The sequence below is a fragment of the Mauremys mutica genome, chromosome 5 (assembly GCF_020497125.1).
Source record: "Mauremys mutica isolate MM-2020 ecotype Southern chromosome 5, ASM2049712v1, whole genome shotgun sequence".
Taxonomy (NCBI): domain Eukaryota; kingdom Metazoa; phylum Chordata; order Testudines; family Geoemydidae; genus Mauremys; species Mauremys mutica.
The window spans coordinates 58,614,023-58,636,572 of NC_059076.1; the positions used below are offsets into that span (position 1 = coordinate 58,614,023).

Consider the following 22,550-nt stretch of genomic DNA (forward strand, 5'->3'; position numbering starts at 1 on the left):
CAGACTTCCATTGGGGTCTGCTCAGGACTACCTTTTAAGCCAGACCTGGACCCAAACCAGACCCAAGTCCACTCAAGCTGATCCAACCCTTCTCCCAAAATGAATAAGTGGTATCGTTGCCTCCTGCTCTTGATGGCACACCAGCAGCAGCCTGCCCTGTTGCATACTGTGAAAGCTGCAACGTGAGAGGTGCTGCAACTCACCAGCACACTCATTTTGCAGTACACACAGAGGGCAGCAACGTGGCAGGCAAGAGCAGGACATGCAGCTGCCACTATGCTGACCCTACAGGTAGGAGGAGTTCTTCAGAGGCAACCCCGCCTGAGCAGGCTGGATGATTTTCCAACCTAACCTGAACCTGGTACCTGTAATTGGGTCCCCTCAGGTTCTGGTTGGGACAGAGCTCTAGGCCTCCATTCAGCAGAGGTACTTAACCCATACGCATCACTTTATGTGCAGTCCTCTAGACTTCTTAAGCACGTGAGTTCTATTGAACACCTTGCTGAATCACAGCCTTAGAGTTGACAAACAAGCTTTGAGACCTCCCTTCTCCCAACAAGTCTACCAGGAAAACCAAAGACAACCAGACTTGACATTCATTATTTCTAAAGCTGAAACACAAGCCAAAAAAAAAAAAATCCTAACCTTTCAGCCTCCTTTACACATAACGCAGAAAGACAGGGCACAAGCTTAATGTTTGAATCCTGCAGGTCACTTTTCAAAGTGAAAGTCCACTCGTACCAATGCTATCACACTCCATTTAACATCAGCCCTTGAGAAAATCTCTCTAGAAAGTGCAGTTCTCCACATATTGAGAGAAATTTAAATCACCTTACTCAAAACATACAAAGGCATATATGACTTGGCAATGTTCCAATGCCCCTAGAATTCAGTGAGCATTGGATTGAGTTCAAAGAGCAATATTGTAAGGAGCAGGTGGGAGAAAGGTACACAATGTGAAGAGTAGCTTCCTTAACCTTATTAGCTAACCATCACCCCATTATTTTATGTAACCACTGAATATGAATAGAGAAGCAAAAGCTTAGTTATTACATCCCTCCAGTGTTCATTTTTAATAGCACTCTTGCAGGCTAAACCTAATTTCTAAATACAATTCCACTCAAATTGATTTAAATATTTTTCTTGCTCAGGTAAAAACAGTACAGACTTTACAATTTCCATTTATAAATGCACTCTAATGTATATTTTGCTAAGCAGAGTTCAGCTCAGTAGCCACAAATGTAGTAGCAATTCACCAAGTTCTACTGATATGCCATTTGTAGATATCAACAGAACCAGAAGATTGACCATGTTATTACACGAGTGGTTTTACATAGTTTAAAAAGAAAGTGAACGGACAAACATTTATTTTTAATTAGGTGTTTTATACATGGCATGCATCTGAAAAGAATTGCTTCTTCACATGTATAACAGTATCACTCAAGTTTCCTGATCAAAGGTATACAATCTCAGACATGAATAAAAGGGCACCATCACCTTTTACACTGGTATATACAGAGATATAAAAATATACACAACAGTTAATTTTACAAAGCAACAGAGCTGAGTGAATAGTGTGCACACTGCACTCTCTCTGAGTTTGGATAGCTGAATATCCCAACTGCAAAGGCAATAATCAGGAACACTGCAGAGATCATCTCAGAGTCAGAAGAAACAGCAATCAGAACTCTGACAGTGTAAAAATATAAGGCAGAAGCCGCTTTCTTCTGAATTCTGGAGAATATATATTTGAAAACCACATATATCTTGTTTTTAAAAAGTAGTTCCAGCAATGAGTTGTACATGCAAAGCATAACCAATTTGCATCAACAGTGCAACAAAAAAGCTCAACAGTAGCTCATCATACAAACAAACAAAAATGTAACATGTATTTTATGCATCTCTGCTCACAAAATATTTAGGATTTGTCAGTGCATTAGTGTTAAAGTGGCATTAAAAAATTCTGCTATTATAACAGATGCAGAATATTTTGGAAATGCATAGCATCTACATTTTTATTGTCTTTGTAAATATTTAATTGGCATAGGCACCATTATAGTCACACCAGTGTTAAGAATTCTTGGTGGAAACAGCCATTCCACTGAATTTCCTATCGATTCACACACAGCTATTCTTGACTGCTTGTCTCAATTTTGATTTCACCAAATGCTTTTTAAAATTCAAAAATATACCCTATGAATATTAAAAGAATATATACAGCATATCTAAGACACAGCTGACTGCCATAGATGTAACACACTAAAGAGAAACATTCAAGTTTGACAGATTTTGAGATGAAAGGCCTTTGGGTTGGAAGCATATCAAAAACAACAGTGTGGCAGGCTGAGTATTCCTTTAGCTCAGTTTAGAACTAAGGCATTGTATGATAAAATATACATTTATATTTGGTGCAACACTACATCAGTTTTAGAACCTAGATCATGTCAAATACTATATTTGTGTCATTCCAGTAAACATTTTAATATTTATCATTTTATTGTACCACAAACTGAAACCTCTAAGGAAAATTTTCAATACTAAACTGTATTGTTTTTATACTTTAAAACAATAATTTTATTTTCTACTTCCAGAATTCGAAAAAATTCCAGAATTCGAAAAAGTTAAACCGAAACTTAATATTTAATTGCCGTGAAACTTAATGCTAGGACTAGGAGTTCGTTTCCCCCCAGGCCTTACTTTGAGGTTACAAGTGTTCCCTATCTTAAAACAAAAGAAAAATCTGGAAAGATTTTATAAGTCTCTCCTTGAAATTTGTATTGGCATTTGAAACTTTCTAAGAAGACATGCTTATGCTAGATGCCCCCTCTGATTATCTCCCATGATTGCCCTTCTTCTATCATTTCTATATGGCCTCCCTCTAAAATTCCGGTGATATTGGTAACCTTCATCTCTGCTTCTGTTGGGTGGTCCTTTCCAGGCTTCTTCATTTCTTGGGTACTGGTATCCTCCCCTACTAGATGGGTAGCCCCATTCATTTCTTGGCCTTCTGCCGCCGCCATAAGTCTGATTATAAAATTGCTTGGATCTACCACTTCTCAGCATATCAGACACCTCATTTTCATCTTCAGAGCTCTCTTCTCTTGTTCTGTGCGCCCTGCTTTCTACCAAGTTGGCCTGTAAATTATCAGTAGCCTTGGAATCTCTGGCTTTCTCTGGCTTTTCCTTCTGACCAGGAATATTACTTTTCATTTCATTTTTTGGTGGCTCTGTTACTGATGGTGAAGCATGTGACACCACTGTCTGCCCCTCGATCCCCTGCATCTGTGTAGAACGATTTTGTAGTGCAGCCTTCGCCTGTTTTGCAGGAGAAACAGCAGTACATATTTGCTCCATCTTAGGCATCCTGGTTGAGGTTTCATTCAGTACATCACATTCGCTGCTCAAACTAGCCATAGGGAGAGGTATGGCACTGGAGTTACTTTCACTCTCTACCTTCTGAAGATGCTCCACACAGCTTGCTACTGGAACTGGAGAACTGCATTCTTTGGCCAGATATATATTTGCTGAGGGGCTAACAGCTGCCCCTTTGTCCTCAGGTGACATAACATTAGGTCTCACTACTGAATTTTCCATAAAACCCTGAAAAGGGTACCCATACCAAAAGTGAGGGAAAAAAGGAGGTGCTATTGGAACAGCTCCTAAAAATTGATTGTGTCCAAATGGTGGGTGCAGGAACATGTTTTTTCCTCTCACTGACTCATCTTGATCGGACTGAAGAGCTTGCACTAGGTTCTCAGATTCTACACAGACCTGTCCTTGACTTTCTGACACCTGAGCTGTAGATATAATCAGAGGCAATGATGGAGACCTAGTATCAGCTTCCAGACTCTGATCATCAGATCTGGCCTCATTCTGCATAGGAAAGTGTCTGTCTGTTTGTGCAGTTTCATTTTCAGTCTGAGTTGGTGGTGCCTCTTGGAACCAAGGGTTGTGAGGATATACAGGAACAGAAACTTTTGGGTACATTCTACAAGAAGCTAGATAGGCCTGATGCAGAGGGTACAAATAAGAATGTGGTGCCCACATGGGACAGCTGTATGCCTGCAAAACAAAGATGTTTCAGTCTACTAAGGAATTAAAACAGATGTAAAATATCACACTGTAAAGTAATTTGTCAACTTGAAACCCAGTTAATTTATTTTAAAGGAGATGAAAGTAATTTTATATACAATATCTGCCCTCAAGTCCCTTGACCTATTTTTATGGGTTTAAAATCATTTTTTAAAAAATCCCTATTGCTGTGTGAAAGGGGAAACAGTTTGACTATACAGAAAGAATGCTGTCAAAATGCTTAAACACAGACCAACAGAAAGCATAATAGAGCAAGTTAAGTTGTAGCTATGCTTTTTAAGCGTGTTCAGGTTTTCTAGATCAGCGGTCCCCAATGTGGTGCCCGCGTCCTGGCTGGCGGTTGCGCATCCGCCGAAATGCCACCGAAATTTGGCAGCATTTCGGCGTGCCACTTGCCGCTGACAAGCAATGCCTCTCGATGACGCCACTTGCCGCCGACAAGCGACATCATAGAGAGGCATCGCCGCCAAAATGCCACCGAAATTCGGCAGCATTTCAGTGGATGCTCGACCGCCACCACAGTCCTTCGTCTGGCGCCCGCCAGACAAAAAGGTTGGGGACCGCTGTTCTAGATACTTTCTTGAATCATAGGTGTTAAAAGGACACTTGACCCACATATCCATTCTCTCAAAATCCTGAGGAAAAAAACAGTGTTACCTCATCCTGAAACATGCACATACAGATCTGCAGACATCTGAAATGAGGCTCATTCCCACAAAATTCAAAAGCCATATTTAAGTGAGATCACATTTTGCAGCCCATTAACTGAATTTCTGTCACCACCTAATATGCACTAACAGAAAACAGACAGTTTGCACTTACTGCAAGTACGTCTTCTCCTTTGGTCTGGGAGCTGCTGGATTATCACGTCCACTAAAGGTGCTGACGTTTCCCAGGCCTATATGGAAGGAGCCTATAGGACACCAAGAATTTTACCAGTGGCTACTTCTGTGGCATTAGTGGGCATGGTAACCCAACAGCCAGTTTCCAGACCAGGAGATTCTCTATATGAGAGAAAGAGACATATCTGCCCTCAAAGGTTGTCAGCAATTCTACTCTTTGGTTAGTGACCCATGCTTAAAAAGCAGTGCACAAGTGACCAGGGAGCTTTGCAAACAAGGGCTGCTAACAGGAAGTTTTGCAAGGGAGCTTGGAAGGGGAGTGGGAAGGGGGCAAGGTTCACTTGCTGTTCTTTAAAACCTGTAAAACTAAACTACATTCAAAACTTCATGATTTAAACAAAACCCTTTCGTTAACTAGGTATCTGCAGGAAATAATGCAGGCAGAAGCCCAGCAGCAGAGTGGGGGCTATCCAGTTTATTGCGCTGAGTGCAGCATGTATGATTACCTGACCTGTGGGCGGGTGGCATGTGTGTGCATTCGGTGCAAGGAGCTCCTGGCCCTCAGATTGCGTACGGGCTTTGGAGGCCAGGGTGGAGGAACTGGAGGAGCTAAGGGAGGCAGAGAGGTATGTTGATGAGGCTTTCCAGGACACTGTGGAATTGTCCCACCTCCAGTCAGACAGCCCGTGCGCTGTTGAGGAGGATGAAAGGCCCAGGGAAGCAGAGCAGTCAATGGCAGCAGAGGGAAACCTTCCCATAGTTGGGATCCTCCTTCCAGATGGTGTTAAGGTACCCTCTTCTACTGAGGTTACCTCTCCAGGGGAGGGAACTCTAGTCACTAGGAAAAGGCAGGTGTTAATGGGAGATTCAATCATTAGAACCATAGATAGCTGGGTTTGTGATGACCGGGAGAACCGTACTGTGACTTGCCTGCCTGGTGTGAAGATTGTGGATCTCTCAAGGCATCTGGATAGACTTATGTGTAGTGCTGGGGAGGAGCCGTGGTTGTGGTACATGTAGGTACCAATGACATAGGGAAGGGTAGGAGAGACTCCTGGAGACCAAATTTAGGCTGCTAGGGAAGAGACTGAAATCCAGGACCTCTATGGTGGCATTCTCAAAAATGTTCCCAGTTCCAGGTGCAGGGCCAGGTAGGCAGGCAGAGCTTCAGAGTCTCAATGCATGAATGAGACGATGGTGTAGAGAGGAGGGGTTTAGATTCATTAGGGAAACTTTTGGGATGGGGGGAGCCTATACAGGAGCGATGGGCTCCACCTAAACCGAAGTGGAACCAGACTTCTGGCACATTAAAAAGGTTGCACAGCAGTTTTTAAACTAGGAGATGGGGGAAAGCCAACTGCTGCAGAGGAGCACATGGATCGGACAGAGACTTCTCTTAGAGGAAAGTCTATTGATAGAGATTCTCTAGGTTATAGTCAGGAGCAGAGGATGGAAGAGGATAATGTAAGGGCCAGATCAGACGAGAAACATTCACAAAGAATCGGACACATCAGAAAAGGGCAGACAAATAAACAGTGATAAGTTTTTAAAGTGCTTGTACACAAATGCTAGAAGTCTAAATAATACGATGGGTGAACTAGAGTGCCTCGTGATAAAGGAGGATATTGATATAATAGGCATCACAGAAACCTGGTGGACTGAGAACAATCAATCATTCCGGGATACAAAATATATCAGAAGGCAGAACAGGTCATTGGGGGGCGGGGGGAGAGAAGTGACACTTTATGTGAAAGAAAATGTAGATAGAATCAAATGAAGTAAAAATCCTAAGTGAATCCACATGTTCCATAGAATCTCTATGGATAGTCATTTCATGCTCTAATAAGAATATAACATTAGGAATCTATTATCGACCACCTGACCAGGACAGTGACAGTGATGATGAAATGCTAAGGGAAATTAGAGAGGCTATCAAAATTAAGAACTCAATAATAGTGGGGGATTTCAATTATCCCCATATTGACTGGGAACATGTCACCTCAGGACAAGATGCAGAGACAAAATTTCTCGATACTTTAAAATGACTGCTTCTTGGAGCAGCTGATACGGGAACCCACAAGGGGAGAGGCAACTCTCGATTTATTCCGGAGTGGAGCACAGGAACTGGTCCAAGAGGTAACTATAACAGGACCACTTGGAGATAGTAACCATAATATACTAACATTTAACATCCCTGTGGTGGGAAAAACATCTCAACAGCCCAACACTGTGGCATTTAATTTCAAAAAGGGGAACTATGCAAAAATGAGGGGGTTAGTTAAACAGAAATTAAAAGGTACAGTGACTAAAGTGAAATCCCTGCAAGCTGCATGGACGCTTTTTAAAGTCACCATAATAGAGGCCCAACTTAAATGTATACCCCAAATTAAGAAACACAGTAAAAAACTAAAAAAGAGCCGCCGTGACTTAACAACCATGTAAAAGCAGCAGTGAGAGATAAAAAGGCATCTTTTAAAAAGTGGAAGTCAAATCCTAGTGAGGTAAATAGAAAGGAGCATAAACACTGCCAAATTAGGTGTAAAAATGTAATGAGAAAAGCCAAAGAGGAGTTTGAAGAATGGCTAGCCAAAAACTCAAAAGGTAACAACAAAAAGGTTTCTGTACGTCAGAAGCAGGAAGCCTGCTAAACAACCAGTGGGGCCCCTGGATGATTGAGATACAAAATGAGCGCTTGAAGACAATAAAGTCATTGCGGAGAAACTAAATGAGATTCTTTGCTCCAGTCTTCACAGCTGAGGATGGTAGGGCGATTCCCAAACGTGAGCCAGCTTTTGTAGGTGATAAATCTGAGGAACTGTCACAGATTGAAGTGTCACTAGAAGAGGTTTTTGAATTAATTGATAATCTTAACAACTCACCGGAACCAGATGGCATTCATCCAAGAGTCCTAAACGAACTCAAATGTGAAGTTGAGAACTATTAACTATGGTTTGTAACCTGTCCTTTAAATCAGCTTCTGTACCCAATGACTGGAAGTTAGATAATGTAACGCCAATATTTAAAAAGGGCTCTAGAGGTGATCCCAGCAATTACAGACCAGTAAGTCTAACGTCAGTACTGGGAAAATTAGCTGAAACAATAGTAAAGAAAAAAATTGTCAGACACATAGAAGAACAAATTGTTGGACAAAAGTCAATATGGTTTCTGTAAAGGGAAATCGTGTCTTACTAGAGTTCTTTGAAGAGGTCCACATGTTTGTTGACAAGGGGGATCCAGTGGACATAGTGTACTTAGATTTCCAGAAAGCCTTTGACAAGGTCACTCAACAAAAGCACTTATGTAAATTAAGTTGTCATGGGATAAAAGAGAAGGTCCTTTCATGGATTGAGAACTGGTTAAAAGACAGGGAACAAAGGGTAGGAATAAATGGTAAATTCTCAGAATGGAGGGGGGGTAACTAGTGGTGTTTCCCCAAGGGTCAGTCCTAGGACCAATCCTATTCAACTTATTCATAAAATGATCTGGAGAAAGGGGTAAAAAGTGAGGTGGCAAAATTTGCAGATGATACTAAACTACTCAAGATAGTTAAAACCAAAACAGACTGAAGAACTTCAAAAAGATCTCACAAAACTAAGTGATCGGGCAACAAAATGACAAAATGTAATTTAAATGTAAAGTAATCCACATTGGAAAAAATAACCCCAACTATATATACACAATATGATGGGGGCTAATTTAGCTACAACTAATCAGGAAAAAGATCTTGGAGTCATCGTGGATAGTTCTCTGAAGACATCCACGCAGTGTGCAGAGGCAGTCAAAAAAGCAAACAGGATGTTAGGAATCATTAAAAAGGGGATAGAGAATAAGACGGAGAATATATTATTGCCCTTATATAAATTGATGGTACGCCCACATCTTGAATACTGTGTACAGATGTGGTCTCCTCATCTCAAAAAAGATATACTGGCACTAGAAAAGGGTCAGAGAAGGGCAACTAAAATGATTAGGGGTTTGGAACGGGTCCCATATGAGGAGAGATTAAAGAGGCTAGGACTTTTCAGCTTGGAAAAGAGGAGACGTGGGGGTAGGGTATGATAGAGGCATATAAAATGAGTGATGTGGAGAAAGTGAATAAGGAAAAGTTATTTACTTATTCCCATAATACAAGAACTAGGGGCCACCAAATGAAATTAATGGGCAGCAGGTTTAAAACAAATAAAAGGAAATTCTTCTTCACACAACGCACAGTCAACTTGTGGAACTCCTTGCCTGAGGAGGTTGTGAAGGCTAGGGCTCTAACAGCGTTTAAGAGAGAACTGGATAAATTCATGGTGGCTAAGTCCATTAATGGCTATTAGCCAGGATGAGGAAGGAATGGTGTCCCTAGCCTCTGTTTGTCAGAGGGTGGGGATGGATGGCAGGAGAGAGATCACTTGATCATTACTTGTTAGGTTCACTCCCACTGGGGCACCTGGCATTGGCCTCTCTCAGCAGACAGGCTACTGGGCTAGATGGACCTTTGGTCTGACCCTGTATGGCTGTTCTTATGTATGTCTAAATTTTCAAAATGTTTTAAATTCTTTTAATTTGAGATTAAAGTTTAAATTCTCTGTGTTTCTAACAATTGCTTTTTGATAAATGGGACCCCAATTCAGATTCATGCCACTGCAATACAAAGCGTGAACAACATTCTTATAAGGTGTTTTACTTGTAAATTACTGGCACATACTTGCAGCCTGAACTCCAGCTAAAAGATAGACTTTGAAAAGAAAGAGAGCTCATCTCTTCAGTCTTTTGGTTCCCTTTTCATGTTCTGCACCAAATGAATTATTCTGACACATTTAACTGACCAGGAATTAATTTCCTAAATATAACTTTTCCGGTCTCAAAAGTGATTCTGTGTACGAGATCTCAACAAAATCTTTCAAACTGTTTGATATAAAATTTGAGATAAGAGAAATGTTTTCAAAACATGGTAAGGGAGAGAGGGTAGCCTATTCTTATTTGAGGCTTACTTTCAATTATATGCCTGATTTTGGAGTCACCACTAAAAACCTCAGTAAACACCCCTTTCACTTCCAAATTTTGCACATGTAGCCTGTTGCCAGCAGAGAACATCTTGCTCAAATTGAAGTGATTTCAGCTAGCCATTTCTGAGATACTGGAATTCAAACAAACAACTCGCAAAGGCAGAAACCTGAACATTAGTCTTGTGTGCTACATCTCATTCATCAAAATCTTTTGAATAAACCTTAGCTGAAGTTTTTAAGAAGTTATATTTGAGATAAGACGTCCAAAAACACCTTTCAAAACATGATTAACACCTATTTCCCCCACCCCCCTAGTCCCATATTTAAGAACAGCTTGTCCAGGTCATTTCTAATTTAGGTAAAAATAGAGTCTGTTGCCCACAGGCAACTTGAAGAGGAAAGGACTGAGACTTAGAAGTGGGGGCACGTGCAAAAGAAAAAGCACATAATGGAGAGCAAAATCTTAGCCTTACCTATGAATAGAATATAGCACTTTCATAACAGAGCGCCCTCCCCCCCAAGAAAAAATTAACAGCTTGAACAAGTTGTAGCGTTCCATATGGATTTTACATATCTGTAAGAATTTTGTTTGCTTATGAAGGATATCCAGTTGACAGTCCTAAACACTGAAATCCTCTAGCCACACAAATGGTACAGTATAAACAGCAGCAGCACAGCTTTCCCTCATGATGCCCTGTCAATGTCTCATCATTGACATAGATGGACCACTTCTAGGAGTCACAGAGCACCATCCTCATGATCCATTCAATCTTTGGTCTCTCAGCTGCCAGCCAAAAAAGTTACAATTATTGTGAATTGTGATGGTGGTGACTTCTGTGACATGAACATCTGTCCTCTGAAAACTGTCCACCAAGCTCCTTTCCACACAGGTCACCAAACAGCCATACAATGGTAATGCTATTCAGTCACTTTTGATTTGGGCTGGTTTTAAACCAGCAACTCAGAGGTAAGCAGATGTATGTTTTTCATTATCAGTATCCTGAGCCACTCAATCACCCTATAAAATAGTATCATTAGTATTAATTTAAAAATAAATAAATAAATAAACCCACCACTCAGTTTTTTATTTTCCTCTATAAAGTTGCCATTTTGGGATGTGGGAGATGGAGATTAAGTAAAAAAATTATCATTGAGGAGAGTTTGGATAATTACCTTCACACCAAGATTAAAGAAAAATCGAAGAATACTTTTATCTAGAGGGAAAAAAAAAATCAAGTCAATTAAAACTTTAAGAAAAATACACATGCATGCACACACACAGAAGGGTGACCACACAGCAAGTGTGAAAAATCAGGACAGGGGTGGATGGTAATAGGAGCCTATACAAGAAAAAGGGGACTGTCCCTATAAAATTGGGACATCTGGTCACCCACCCACCCACACTTTTTCCTCCCATCCAGAAATCAATCTCATCCTGTGCAAATTTTCAGCTACAGTTCTAGTAGAGCAAAGTTCAACACTTTATATTGCTACTTCAGCTGGTTCAACTCTCCTTGGACTGATATAAGATGATCTGAAACTCAACTGCAGTTTTAAATTCCAGTTTTAATAGCTCAAGGAACCAAATTCAGTTTATAAATGTGAGAGAGAATGTTACCAAAATGAACACACCATCCAGTCAGGTGTGGTATGTTCTACATGAACTCCTTGTATTTTTCTTTTTAAAATGCTAAAATATGCTTTTTCCCAGACCAGTAAGAAAATTGCTGAGTAAGGTTCAAATTTCTGAGATTCCATCTGCTATTTTTCACTACCATAACAGAGAACAGATGTCTATAATATGGTCAAGGAAATCATATTTTTTTTAAATGTATGCTACACAAAACCGGACTCTCTCTGATGCAATAAAGTAAATTGGTGAATCAGATTATGAGCCATGAAAAGCTCACAATGGAGTTCTGAATATCACCCCTTAAAATAATTACCATTAGCAGCACAAGCTAAAAATGAACAGTACAATTTACTTATTTTTTATACAAAGAATGGTAGCACAGCAACTGTTAAATCTTTCCACACTTATAGAAACAAATTAAAAGAATACATTTCACTCTCCTTCATCCAGATTTTAAACAAAGACATTCCATTAGAAAGAGTAAAATATAAAGGTTTCCTACCTTTAGGCAGATCATCCCCAGTATTACAAAGGGAATAAGGTGGTGCAATGGCTCTCTCCCCCTTTTCATTAAAAGGGAATCCAGGGAACAATGGGTCCTGATAAGGATTCAGTGTCTGAGGCAAAGGCATCAAAGGCTGGTTAACTGCTTGTATTGACACAGGAACTCCAGCAACTGGAGCAGATGTTGCCTGGGATACAACAGAATCAGGTCCAGTTGTCGGGGCCGGCATCAATGAAGAAACAGGTATTTGGGTTGGAAAACCTAAGAGAGAGGGAAGAGTGAAATAAATGAATACACACAATTTGGCTAAAGTACATTATAGAGAGAGAAGATAGCAAGTAACTGAAGGATTAAAACATCGGGAAGATGAATTATTTAAGCTGAGGGAAAACGAAGGCTCAATTCAAAGAACAATTTTCAGAAAGGGACTGTACAGTCTATCCAAAAGTGGTAACAAAAATCTTATCACTTGCATTAGTTAAAAATACCCTTATAGAAGACAAAAGGGAATTGAATCTTACAGCTGAATCTCTAAGTGACCCACGCTGGAATGGAATAGTAATACTCCCCCCACCTTCTTCCCCTTAAGAGGCAAAGGGTCATGTGAACTATTTTAATTAGCAATGACACATTTATATGGATGACTGAAGCTAACTAGGAGAGTTGCGTATCTAATTATCTTTCAATGTCTGCTTTTCAAAATCCCACCCACAGACAATTTGAAGTCATTTTTACACACGGACTGTTCTGAACATGGTACGATAAGTCTCTGAAGTAGACCAAAGAAGATTTCTTCAAACCTGTTGGTCGATAAGTTGGCTCATTTTGCCAGGCTGGCACAATGGCTGTAATAGAAGGCACTGTCGGAGGCAAATGCACCTCAGAGAAGGGTGGAGGGGGAGTTGGATTTACACATGGTAAGTGTTCTGTCAGTTTCTATAAAGCAAAGAGACCAAGTGAAGTTAGTAGGGCTCACAGATAATGCTTACTTCGAGTAAGAGCCTAAATTCCATTCACAAAGATTTGACAATCTAGACTTAACCAAGCTGCCACTGTTACAGTAGCAGAACACCATCTAGTAATATTAGCTAACAAGCTACTGACAAAATAGGAATCCTAATCGCATAGCCACCTTTGGTCTTATTAATTCAGTGTGCATGGAGACTGAACTACCCTCTCATCCTAGGGGTCACCTCTCCAGAAAAGGTTGTACTGATACGATGAATAAGTATCAGGCTTCCATTTCCAAGTAGTAAATTCAGCAACTCTCACAACTATAAATGTATTTACAGTTTTTCCACCTCCAAAAAGCAAAGCCACTGACTAAATGAAGCAAGCGGGCCTGCTCAGATACTCATCTTGTATGATACTGTGCTACAATAGCACAGATCAGAGGATGGTAACAACCACAAAGCCTGTTGGTGCTATCAAAACATAACCAAGGTTGTTTAAACAATTTTCTAGACCAGCAGAAGCTGGGAATATTATAGAGGGAATGATGTTGGTCTCTGGGAAAGTCACAGAAGGTGAAATAGCTGGAGAGAAAAAAAAGATACAGTGTTTAACCCAAGTAGCATTCACTTAAAAGGTGGATGTGGATTAACCCTTACTCAAACTCCTGGAATGACCCTTACAATTAAATTGCAAGGTCTTTTGGATAGGGACCAGGTCTTCATATAGCACCTAGCATAATGGGTTTCCAATCCTAACTGGGGAGCTTTGGGGACCACCACAATACAAAGTAATTATCTTCAATAGCTATATGGCTGTGATGGCAAAAATGCACTGAGGCCTCATAACTGAAAAACCCAAAGGTTAAACAAACATTTCTTACTTGTTCAGCAGGAGATTGAGATTGTGTCTTTCCTTGTTTCGAAGGAGATGAAGCTTTTGGATACTTGTCATCTCCACCATTCTTCTATTACAAAGTTCAAATGGAGAGTCAGTGCTATTCTATTTATTTTTTTCCCTACGAAAATGGCCATTAAAGATATTAAGCACACAACACTTTGTTAAAAGGTGGGCTGGCCATCAAGTGAATGTTTGTCAGATTGCTACTATGGCAAGCCTAAAGTGATGCCTGTTGATGATCTGTTGGCAGCAGGGATCACAGGAGAACCTCTAGATCCTAAACCATGCAGTCTCAAACCTGTCAAGTACAATCACTAGAGGGGAACAGAGACCCACACTGCAAACATATGGGGTACACTAGCAAATAGAGATCCAGGTTCAGAAGCACTCTTAATAGCCCAAGTTGTGGAATTTACATTGCAGAGAGAGAGACTACATAAAACAGACGTTTAAAAGGTTCTGAGGAAGGTCAAAAATAAGACAAGTCCCCCTCCTACAATAATCTACAGAAAGTACTAAAGCAGCAGCAGTAGCCTTGGCTCTGAAGACAACTAACTCTCTGCTAGCCACCTTATGCTGTGCTAATTACTGCATATACAGAAGGGAGGGAGACAGGGCAAGAGAGGGAGAAAGAATTGGTTTCTCTTTTCTTTAAATTACCTCAGATGAATTTGACTCAAACTTCTGACTGAAGTGGACCTGCCTGGAATTTGAATCTGTAATATCAAAAGATATAACATTGTAAATGAAGCATCAAAGCATTTATAATAGTCACAACTTCAGCCAATATAACAATTTGTCTTTCCAGAGTTAAATCTTCAGATTTATCATGACCTTTCTACTTCAGCTCAATTATATGTTACTTCAAAATAGCATAAACGTGGAAAGCAGAATAAGTCGAAATAAGTAGGGCTGGCCGGAAAACAAAATTTCTGTTTCACAAACATTTTCAAGGTTTCAGAATTTGTTTTCATTCTGCACTGGGACGAAAGCAAGACCTTATGAAAATTTTCACATAAAAAGAGAGAGACCAACTCAGCTTAGAAAAGCCAATAGTCCAGTGGTTAGGTCACTCACCTTGGATGTGGGAGACCTAAGATGAGGTCCCTACTCTGCCTGATGCAGAGACTTTCAAAAAATGTGAATCAGATGTAGGCACTTCAATGCCTATTTGTCTTTATCAGAGCAGAGGAGAAAAGGGGACAGAGGTGAAAAGAGGCAAAAATAGGTACATGCGGAAGGATAGATCCTTGAAGGCAAGACCAAGGAGCTTCAACATGATGCAATAAAGAAGGGGGAAGCAGGGAAAAGATTAATATAGAACAAGACTGACAGGCCAGAAAGCAGATTAGCAGATGCATTTTGTGTTGACTCAACAATTGCCTGCTCTCCCACTATACAACTGCAACCTTCTTCCCCATCGCCACCACAAAATGAGCCCCACCAGAAGTAGGAGAGCTTAGTTACCCTATCTTTCCTCCAGGAGTTACCTGACAAATATGCAAAGCATTGTGAGGAATATGGGAGAAGGAAATCTCACACCGCTCACCCTTCTCCAACACTACTGAATTGCAAACATACTTTTAAATTAAATCTCTCACTCACACACTTTTCTTCCAGTTTCTTTCCCTGCCCTTACAATTTTATTAGATAAAATCACTTTAGGCACTAACCTCTTTTACTTGCTTTGTCTTAGATGAACCCTCTTTCCACTTGAGCAAGTATCTCTAGCATTTCTCCATCAGCAGTTTCTGCAATGCTAATCTGGCACTAATTTCAGTATGAGCCGGCACCTAATTACTTTAATGTGGATCAGAAGACCTAGCTTTTCAGCATTTAGCTCCCGTTGTGTGCCCTCCCACATAATTTGAAAATTCCTATAAAGTTGTTTGACCCAAAGACCACACCCATAAATCAAAAAAAACAAGCACTGTCTCCCTAAAGCATACAACTACATTGCACTTGACCATTGTCACAAAAAATTACCCTCCTGTACCCTGTCAGATGCATAAATCCACATATAGGCACATCCCCAGCTTTGAAAATCCCAGACTTGGTTACTTAATATAAAAGCTAATGATGTTTAGTCCAGAAAAATTCTCTTTTACACTACCTTTATCCTTTCGCTCTTCCATATTTGCCTTCCCCCTGCCGTTTCTTTTCTCAGTAACAGCTCGGAGCTTTACGCAAGTATCAGCAGTCTGCGTAGCAGCCTGACAAACTAAATGGTTCTAAAGAAATTGAGAGAAGCAAAATTCAGCATTTCATATAAAAAGGCTTAGCCATAGGAATGTATAAAACAATGTGCCATCATCTAAAATTACCGCACTTGGCCTCCATGAATGCAAGCTTATTTTCAGCAGGAGGCAGAGGAAAGAATTCTAATCTCAAATTTTCTACCCACCCAATCCACCGTTGCATTCTGAGAGGGTGGGGCTCACCTTTGAGTCAAGAGCTCAGGTTATTAGGCTACATGGACAAACCTTGGAGTTTTATTCCACTTCTAGAATCTATAAATTCTTCCATTTTAAATTCCTAATATTCCTCCATATTTGAGCAGGAGCATCACAGTATTTGCCACACTGCAACAAGATGGTGGTCTCTTCCAGTCTATTTCTGCTTTTTACTCACCAGGAGATTCCAGAAAGCTCTCCTGGGCCTGATTCTCTTCTCATAAATAAACGATGGAAGTGAGGAATAACACCATTGAAAAGTTTAAGATAAGCAGAATCAGGCCCTCTGCCTGGAAATTGTCATCCCCAAATAGCAAGACACTCAAGGTCTCTCTCAAATCCCATTACCCTCACAATCTAACACCTATTAGTATTTCAGCCTGTCTCCCCTACTTCAGTTTTCTGCAGGACTGAAATACAAAAAAAACCCCAAACTACAAAGACTGAAGACAACAGCTTCTTATCCAGCAGATCTGTTCCCTGTATGTATTAAGAGTTATATCTGCTTACTTTAAAAAACGAAGTATGTTTTTTATACTCCAGTTAGTTCAGCAGAGGCAACAAGCTACTGGAGATGAAGCTGAATTCCATCCTGACTCATGCATCAACAGAAGGGACGACCAAATTTCAAATGAAGAACTAAAATCCACACTCAGTTAAACCTATTCAGCTCCTCTGAAGATAACTGAGTTCCATGTAAGTAAGAACAGAATTCAACCTAAGGAATCTTCATTACTCATGACGATTCATAAACAAGTTAGAGCCCTGCTTGATTTTCAAATCCCAGCTGCAGAACTGGCAGTTAGGAAAGCCATTGTTTTACTTCTAAGTAAACTGATTTCACTTGGACAAATTGAGACCGTCTTATAACCCACACTGATATTTTTATAGTCAGAATAGAACTGTAACTCAGAACAAATCCTGCTCCCACCTCTGTCAGAGGGCCCACAACAGCAGAACTAGAGTAGTTCTACACAAAGGAAAGGCAGGATTTGGGTAAATTGTACAGGAGATGTACAAATTCCTTGCATGAAACCAAGCTGAGCCTAAAGGATCTGCTGGAACATGGTCCATTTCTACATGGATGGAGCAAGGAGCTCTCTGGCTTCAGTGACCACTCTAGTCATTACATCCCAATGCTTACCGTATATCTGAAATTCTCTAAGGAAAACTGCTAAGTGTCTTGATCTATAATATACAGTTCTATATATTGTACTTATTTAACTTTATACAGAAGAGATGCAAGACAAGACATTTAACTTTTCAACAGCAATAAGAAAAGTTCACAAGTGCAGAGAACTAAATTTCAAATTAATAATTCACTGGCAGGTTGTAAATCCTACACTAAAAATACCTTATTACCTACAATTACTGAAGCATACATACAGAAAGAGCAGGAAAAGCTTGTTCATCCCTTTGCTGAATCTCATAAAGTGAGCGAGATTCTTCTATGGCCTGCTTCTCTCTGCGTTCCTCTGGGGACAGGCCAAAGTAGTTACAATCTCTGCTAATGTAGTCCAGATCTTCAGCTCTCTCTCTGTCTGGTTTTCTGTAGGGGAAGAAGACCAAAAAATTGTCAAAAGAAATAGTCAAATGGATACCAAGTGTGAGAGTTCAGCTACCCCAGAATTACAATTGGGGAAAGCTGAGAAAATACAGCATACTGTACTAGCTATTCAGGTCCCATGAAGCTTATAGTGAAATAGTAACTGCAAATATCAGGATTAAGAGGGGGAAAAAAGTGTGTTCCATCTACAACATATTCCATTTTAGTTTCTTCCTAGGTGGTACTAAAACAGAAGTTTGGATCCTGTCCATTTTCTCCTATAATTTATAAAGTGTTCTCCCTTTCTTATTTCACATGGTATTATACATCCTAACATAGGGCAAATATATACATTCAAGTGCTAATAAATGCATTTCAATAAAAGAATACACAACATGTTTTTCTTCTTAATGCTATTAAATTTATTTTGCGTTATTCTGAACTTCTGATGAAGCCATATAAACAAAATATACTCCATCTCTCCATGAAATGCCAGACAGTAAAAGACAAAGTACTCTTAAAACACATAAAAACCCTCACAACTTTCCTTTCTTGACTAAGTCTTCCAAAGTTTCCATAGTCACTGCGACACCACAGCAAACAATAGCCAAGAACATGTGATTTGTTGGTGCCTCAAGACAATGGCAAACTCACAGGAGAATGCAGAATGTTTGTCTGAGAACCCCTACAATTTCAGAGACACTGTAGAGCAGGGGGTTCTCAACCTCTCTCTTTCTGAGGTCCCCCAAACATGCTATAAAAATTTCATGGCTCACCTGTGCCACAATAACTGGTTTTCTGCATATAAAAGGCAGGTCCAGCGTTAGGAGGTAGCAAGCAGGGCAGTTGCCCAGGGCCCCATGCTACAGGGGGCACTGTGAAGCTAAGTTGCTCAGGGCTCCAGCCCCAAGTGGCAGGGCCCGGGGCCCCCAGCTTCAGCCCCAGCAAGTCTAACCCTGGTCCTGCTTGGCAGACCCCCTGAAACCTGCTCCAGGCTCCTGGTTGAGAACCACTGCTGTAGAGGATGCTTTGGTTCTTTCTTGTAGTGGTTCTGCACTTATACTGGGATAGATATTACTCAATTATTATTGTGCAACACGTGGAAGTTAAGTGACTAGTGAACAGCTCTGTAAACCAGTTCTTGGCTAAAAACTTGAATACTCCATAAAATATAAATGTTGTGATGATGTATGATTGAATATGACCATTTATATCATTGATTTTACCAATTGTTATACAATAGCTACAAGTCTTGTACAACATATGTCACGTAAGGTGTCAATGGAAAAATTATGATTTTCTAATTATGATTTTATCCTATTTATATGCCTGTTTCATTTTCATAACTGAAGTTATGAATATTAGCTACATACAGGCATCATACACATGTGCTGTAATCCTGGGTAACACCCAACAGGTAAAATTTACATTAAGGCCATGTATTGATGGCCCATCAAGGACACTTAGCTCTCACTACGGGCCATAGAAGAAACTTTTGCCCAGATAGCTTTTCCTGTGGATGCCTCAGCAAGAATATGGGCAATGGCTGCCCCTGTGAGTCAAAGCATATAAGGACATGTGATATGCTCATGTAACTCTGGACTCCATCTTGGGGCAGTAACTTTCTATACGCAGGGGCCGTGGGCTTTGTTTGGGACAGTACATTTCCAAGCACATGCCAGAGGATACAGAAGACCCCTGAGATATCTCCATTTTGCCTATTTCCTGCCCTGATTCTCTGGACTGAGGATTTACAACTAAAAGGAGCATTTTGAACTATGGACTGAGTACCGTCTAATCTTTTGGAAGTGATCAGAGAGACTTTACAAGCCAGCAGTCTATTCAATCACTGCTACAAACCTGATATAAGGACTTTGCAATTATTTGTATGTATATGATTAACAGTTTTTAAACTCTTTTTTCTTTTATTATTAAACCTTTAGTTTTTAGTTACTAAAGGATTGGCCTCAGCATGATTATTGGATAAAATCTGGGTTATAGACTCATAGACTTTAAGGTCAGAAGGGACCATTATGATCATCTAGTCTGACCTCCTGCACAATGCAGGCCACAGAATCTCACCCATCCACTTCTATAACAAACCCCTAACCTATGTCTGAGTTATTGAAGTCCTCAAATTGTGGTTTGAAGACCTCAAGCTGCAGAGAATCCTCCAGCAAGTGACCCGTGCCCCATGCTGCAGAGGAAGGCGAAAAACCTCCAGGGCCTCTGCCAATCTGCCCTGGAGGAAAATTCCTTCCCGACCCCAAATATGGCGATCAGTTAAACCCTGAGCATGTGGGCAAGACTCACCAGCCAGCACCCAGGAAAGAATTCTGTGTAGTAACTCAGATCCCAACCCATCTAACATCCCATCACAGACCACTGGGCATACTTACCTGCTGATAATCAAAGATCAATTGCCAAAATTAGGCTATCCCATCATACCATCCCCTCCATAAACTTATCAAGCTTAGTCTTGAAGCCAGATATGTCTTTTGCCCCCACTACTCCCCTTGGAAGGCTGTTCCAGAACTTCACTCCTCTAATGGTTAGAAACCTTCGTCTAATTTCAAGTCTAAACTTCCTAGTGTCCAGTTTATATCCATTTGTTCTTGTGTCCACATTGGTACTAAGCTTAAATAATTCCTCTCCCTCCCTAATATTAATCCCTCTGATATATTTATAAAGAGCAATCATATCCCCCCTCAATCTTCTTTTGGTTAGGCTAAACAAGCCAAGCTCTTTGAGTCTCCTTTCATAAGACAGGTTTTCCATTCCTCGGATCATCCTAGTAGCCCGTCTCTGAACCTGTTCCAGTTTGAATTCATCCTTCTTAAACATGGGAGACCAGAACTGCACACGTTATATATTGACGTGGCTATGTGGCTGATCTCTCGGGATTAGAAGAACCCTATGTTTGATTAAACTGGTTTTCAGTAAGCACTCAGAGTCCAATGTCAGGGTGGTGAGACAGGCTGGAAGGCCTAAGGAGACTGCATCTTTAGCTTCTTGTGTGGTAAGACAGAAATTTACTTTTATTACTGGCTTGGTATAATCGAATGATAGAATAACCACCAGGCTAGGGTGAGTGTGCCTATTTCTCCACAGTTTGTCCTGAATTTGGCATCCTCAGCTGTGACCCACCAAGGCACGATGACACAGGTAAAGTAGATTAAGAAGTCCACCGAGAGGAAAGAATTCATGGCTATTGGAGTCTAAGTTTTGACTGGCCCCATTAACAATTTTATTGCTACACCTAATAAGCTACTTTAGATGGCCATAAGTGCCTAATCCAAACTGAATATTATAGCCCTGAATATCCTGACAATCTGCTTCCAGTTCAACAGGCCCAGTTTCCTCTGTCCATCCAGGGACACAACATTGGGAGTGGGGGGGAAGAGTACCTCTCTGTTAATACGTGAGCCGTAGCTTTCACCATTCTGACAAATGAAAAAAAACTTCTTATTTTGAGTTGGTTACATGTTTTTACTTTTAGATTGGTCAGAAAACATTGAGGACAACTAAAGAAAAGCAACTGAGCACTCCCATATTTGAGAAAAAGCTTCATATTAAGCCCTTATTTGATGGTCATGAACAGTAAGAGAATATTAGTTTGTTTTTCAGTAATGCCCACCACCTGCTACATTTCTGGCCAAATCTAAGCTACGTGCTTTGAAAAGAGGACAACTTCTCTCTCAGATACCAAAATCAAAACTCATAGAATCACAGACATTAGAAATTGAAAAGGTGGATTAGATTTATTAAATCTCTATGTCAACTCAGAACCGTCGTCTTTTGCCCTTCAGTATTTCTGGGAATCCCACATTGTCAGCCAATGCAAGTTACATAAGATTGCTAGCAAAAGCAGAGCAAGATTGAAAGAGATTCAGTGAAGATGAAGGACTAGACGCACTTTGATAATTCTGATAGTGAGGATAAATATAAAATTAATTGAGAAGGTCAGTGGACAACAACACTACTCAAGTCCAACTTTTAAATGGAGAAAATACTGAAGAATCTTGGAGAAAGAGGGCTTCAAAATATTTTCCAAATTACAGGCAAGTCTCATCTTAGGCGTTCGGTTCCGCGGTTATCGCGTAAAGCGAAAACCGCTTATAGCCAAAATTATATCCTCAAGCCCTTTAAACCCCGCCCGCAGCTCCTGCAGCTGGGCCGCGGGGGCATTTAAAGGGTTCTGCTGGGCTTTCCGCCACGGCAGGGAGCCCAGTGGAGTCCTTTAAATGCCGCCCCCCCCCCCCGCCCCGGCCGCCGGAGCTGCGGGCGGGATTAAAAGGGCTCCGCCGGGCTTCCCGCCACGGTGGGGAGCCCGGAGGAGCCCTTTAAATCCCACCCGCAGCTTTGGCAGCTGGGCTGGGGCTGGCATTTAAAGGGCCCAGAGCTCCACGGTGGCTGGAGCCTCGGGCCCTTTAGTTCGCCACGGGCTACCAGCCACCTCTGCAGCTGGGAGCCCCCTGGGTGACTTAAAGGCCCTGGGACTCCCAGCCACAGCTGGTGCCCCAGGACCTTTAAATCTTGAGGCCATGCCCCTCCGCTCTGGCCGTATGCGTATAGTTGAAATTGTGCATGTTAAATGCGCGTAAGTTGCGAGAGACCTGTATTCTGAAATGATG

General features: G+C 40.9%; 1 protein-coding gene across 3 annotated transcripts in view; it reads right to left on the reverse strand.

The window, feature by feature from the left end:
• Positions 1-1,345: 1,345 nt before the first annotated feature.
• OTUD4 (OTU deubiquitinase 4) overlaps positions 1,346-22,550 on the reverse strand; it is a 53,055-nt gene continuing 31,850 nt past the window's right edge. For 2 of the 3 annotated variants that reach the window (XM_045019070.1, XM_045019072.1), the window contains 8 exons: positions 17,757-17,919; positions 16,031-16,148; positions 14,578-14,633; positions 13,901-13,984; positions 12,867-13,002; positions 12,064-12,327; positions 11,102-11,142; positions 1,346-4,062 (listed from right to left, as the gene is read on the reverse strand). In XM_045019070.1, the coding sequence (XP_044875005.1) occupies positions 2,809-4,062; positions 11,102-11,142; positions 12,064-12,327; positions 12,867-13,002; positions 13,901-13,984; positions 14,578-14,633; positions 16,031-16,148; positions 17,757-17,919 (2,116 nt within the window). In that variant the 3' untranslated portion in view covers positions 1,346-2,808. The remainder of the gene's footprint in view (positions 4,063-11,101; positions 11,143-12,063; positions 12,328-12,866; positions 13,003-13,900; positions 13,985-14,577; positions 14,634-16,030; positions 16,149-17,756; positions 17,920-22,550) is intronic. The other variant, XM_045019071.1, reaches the window with a different exon arrangement.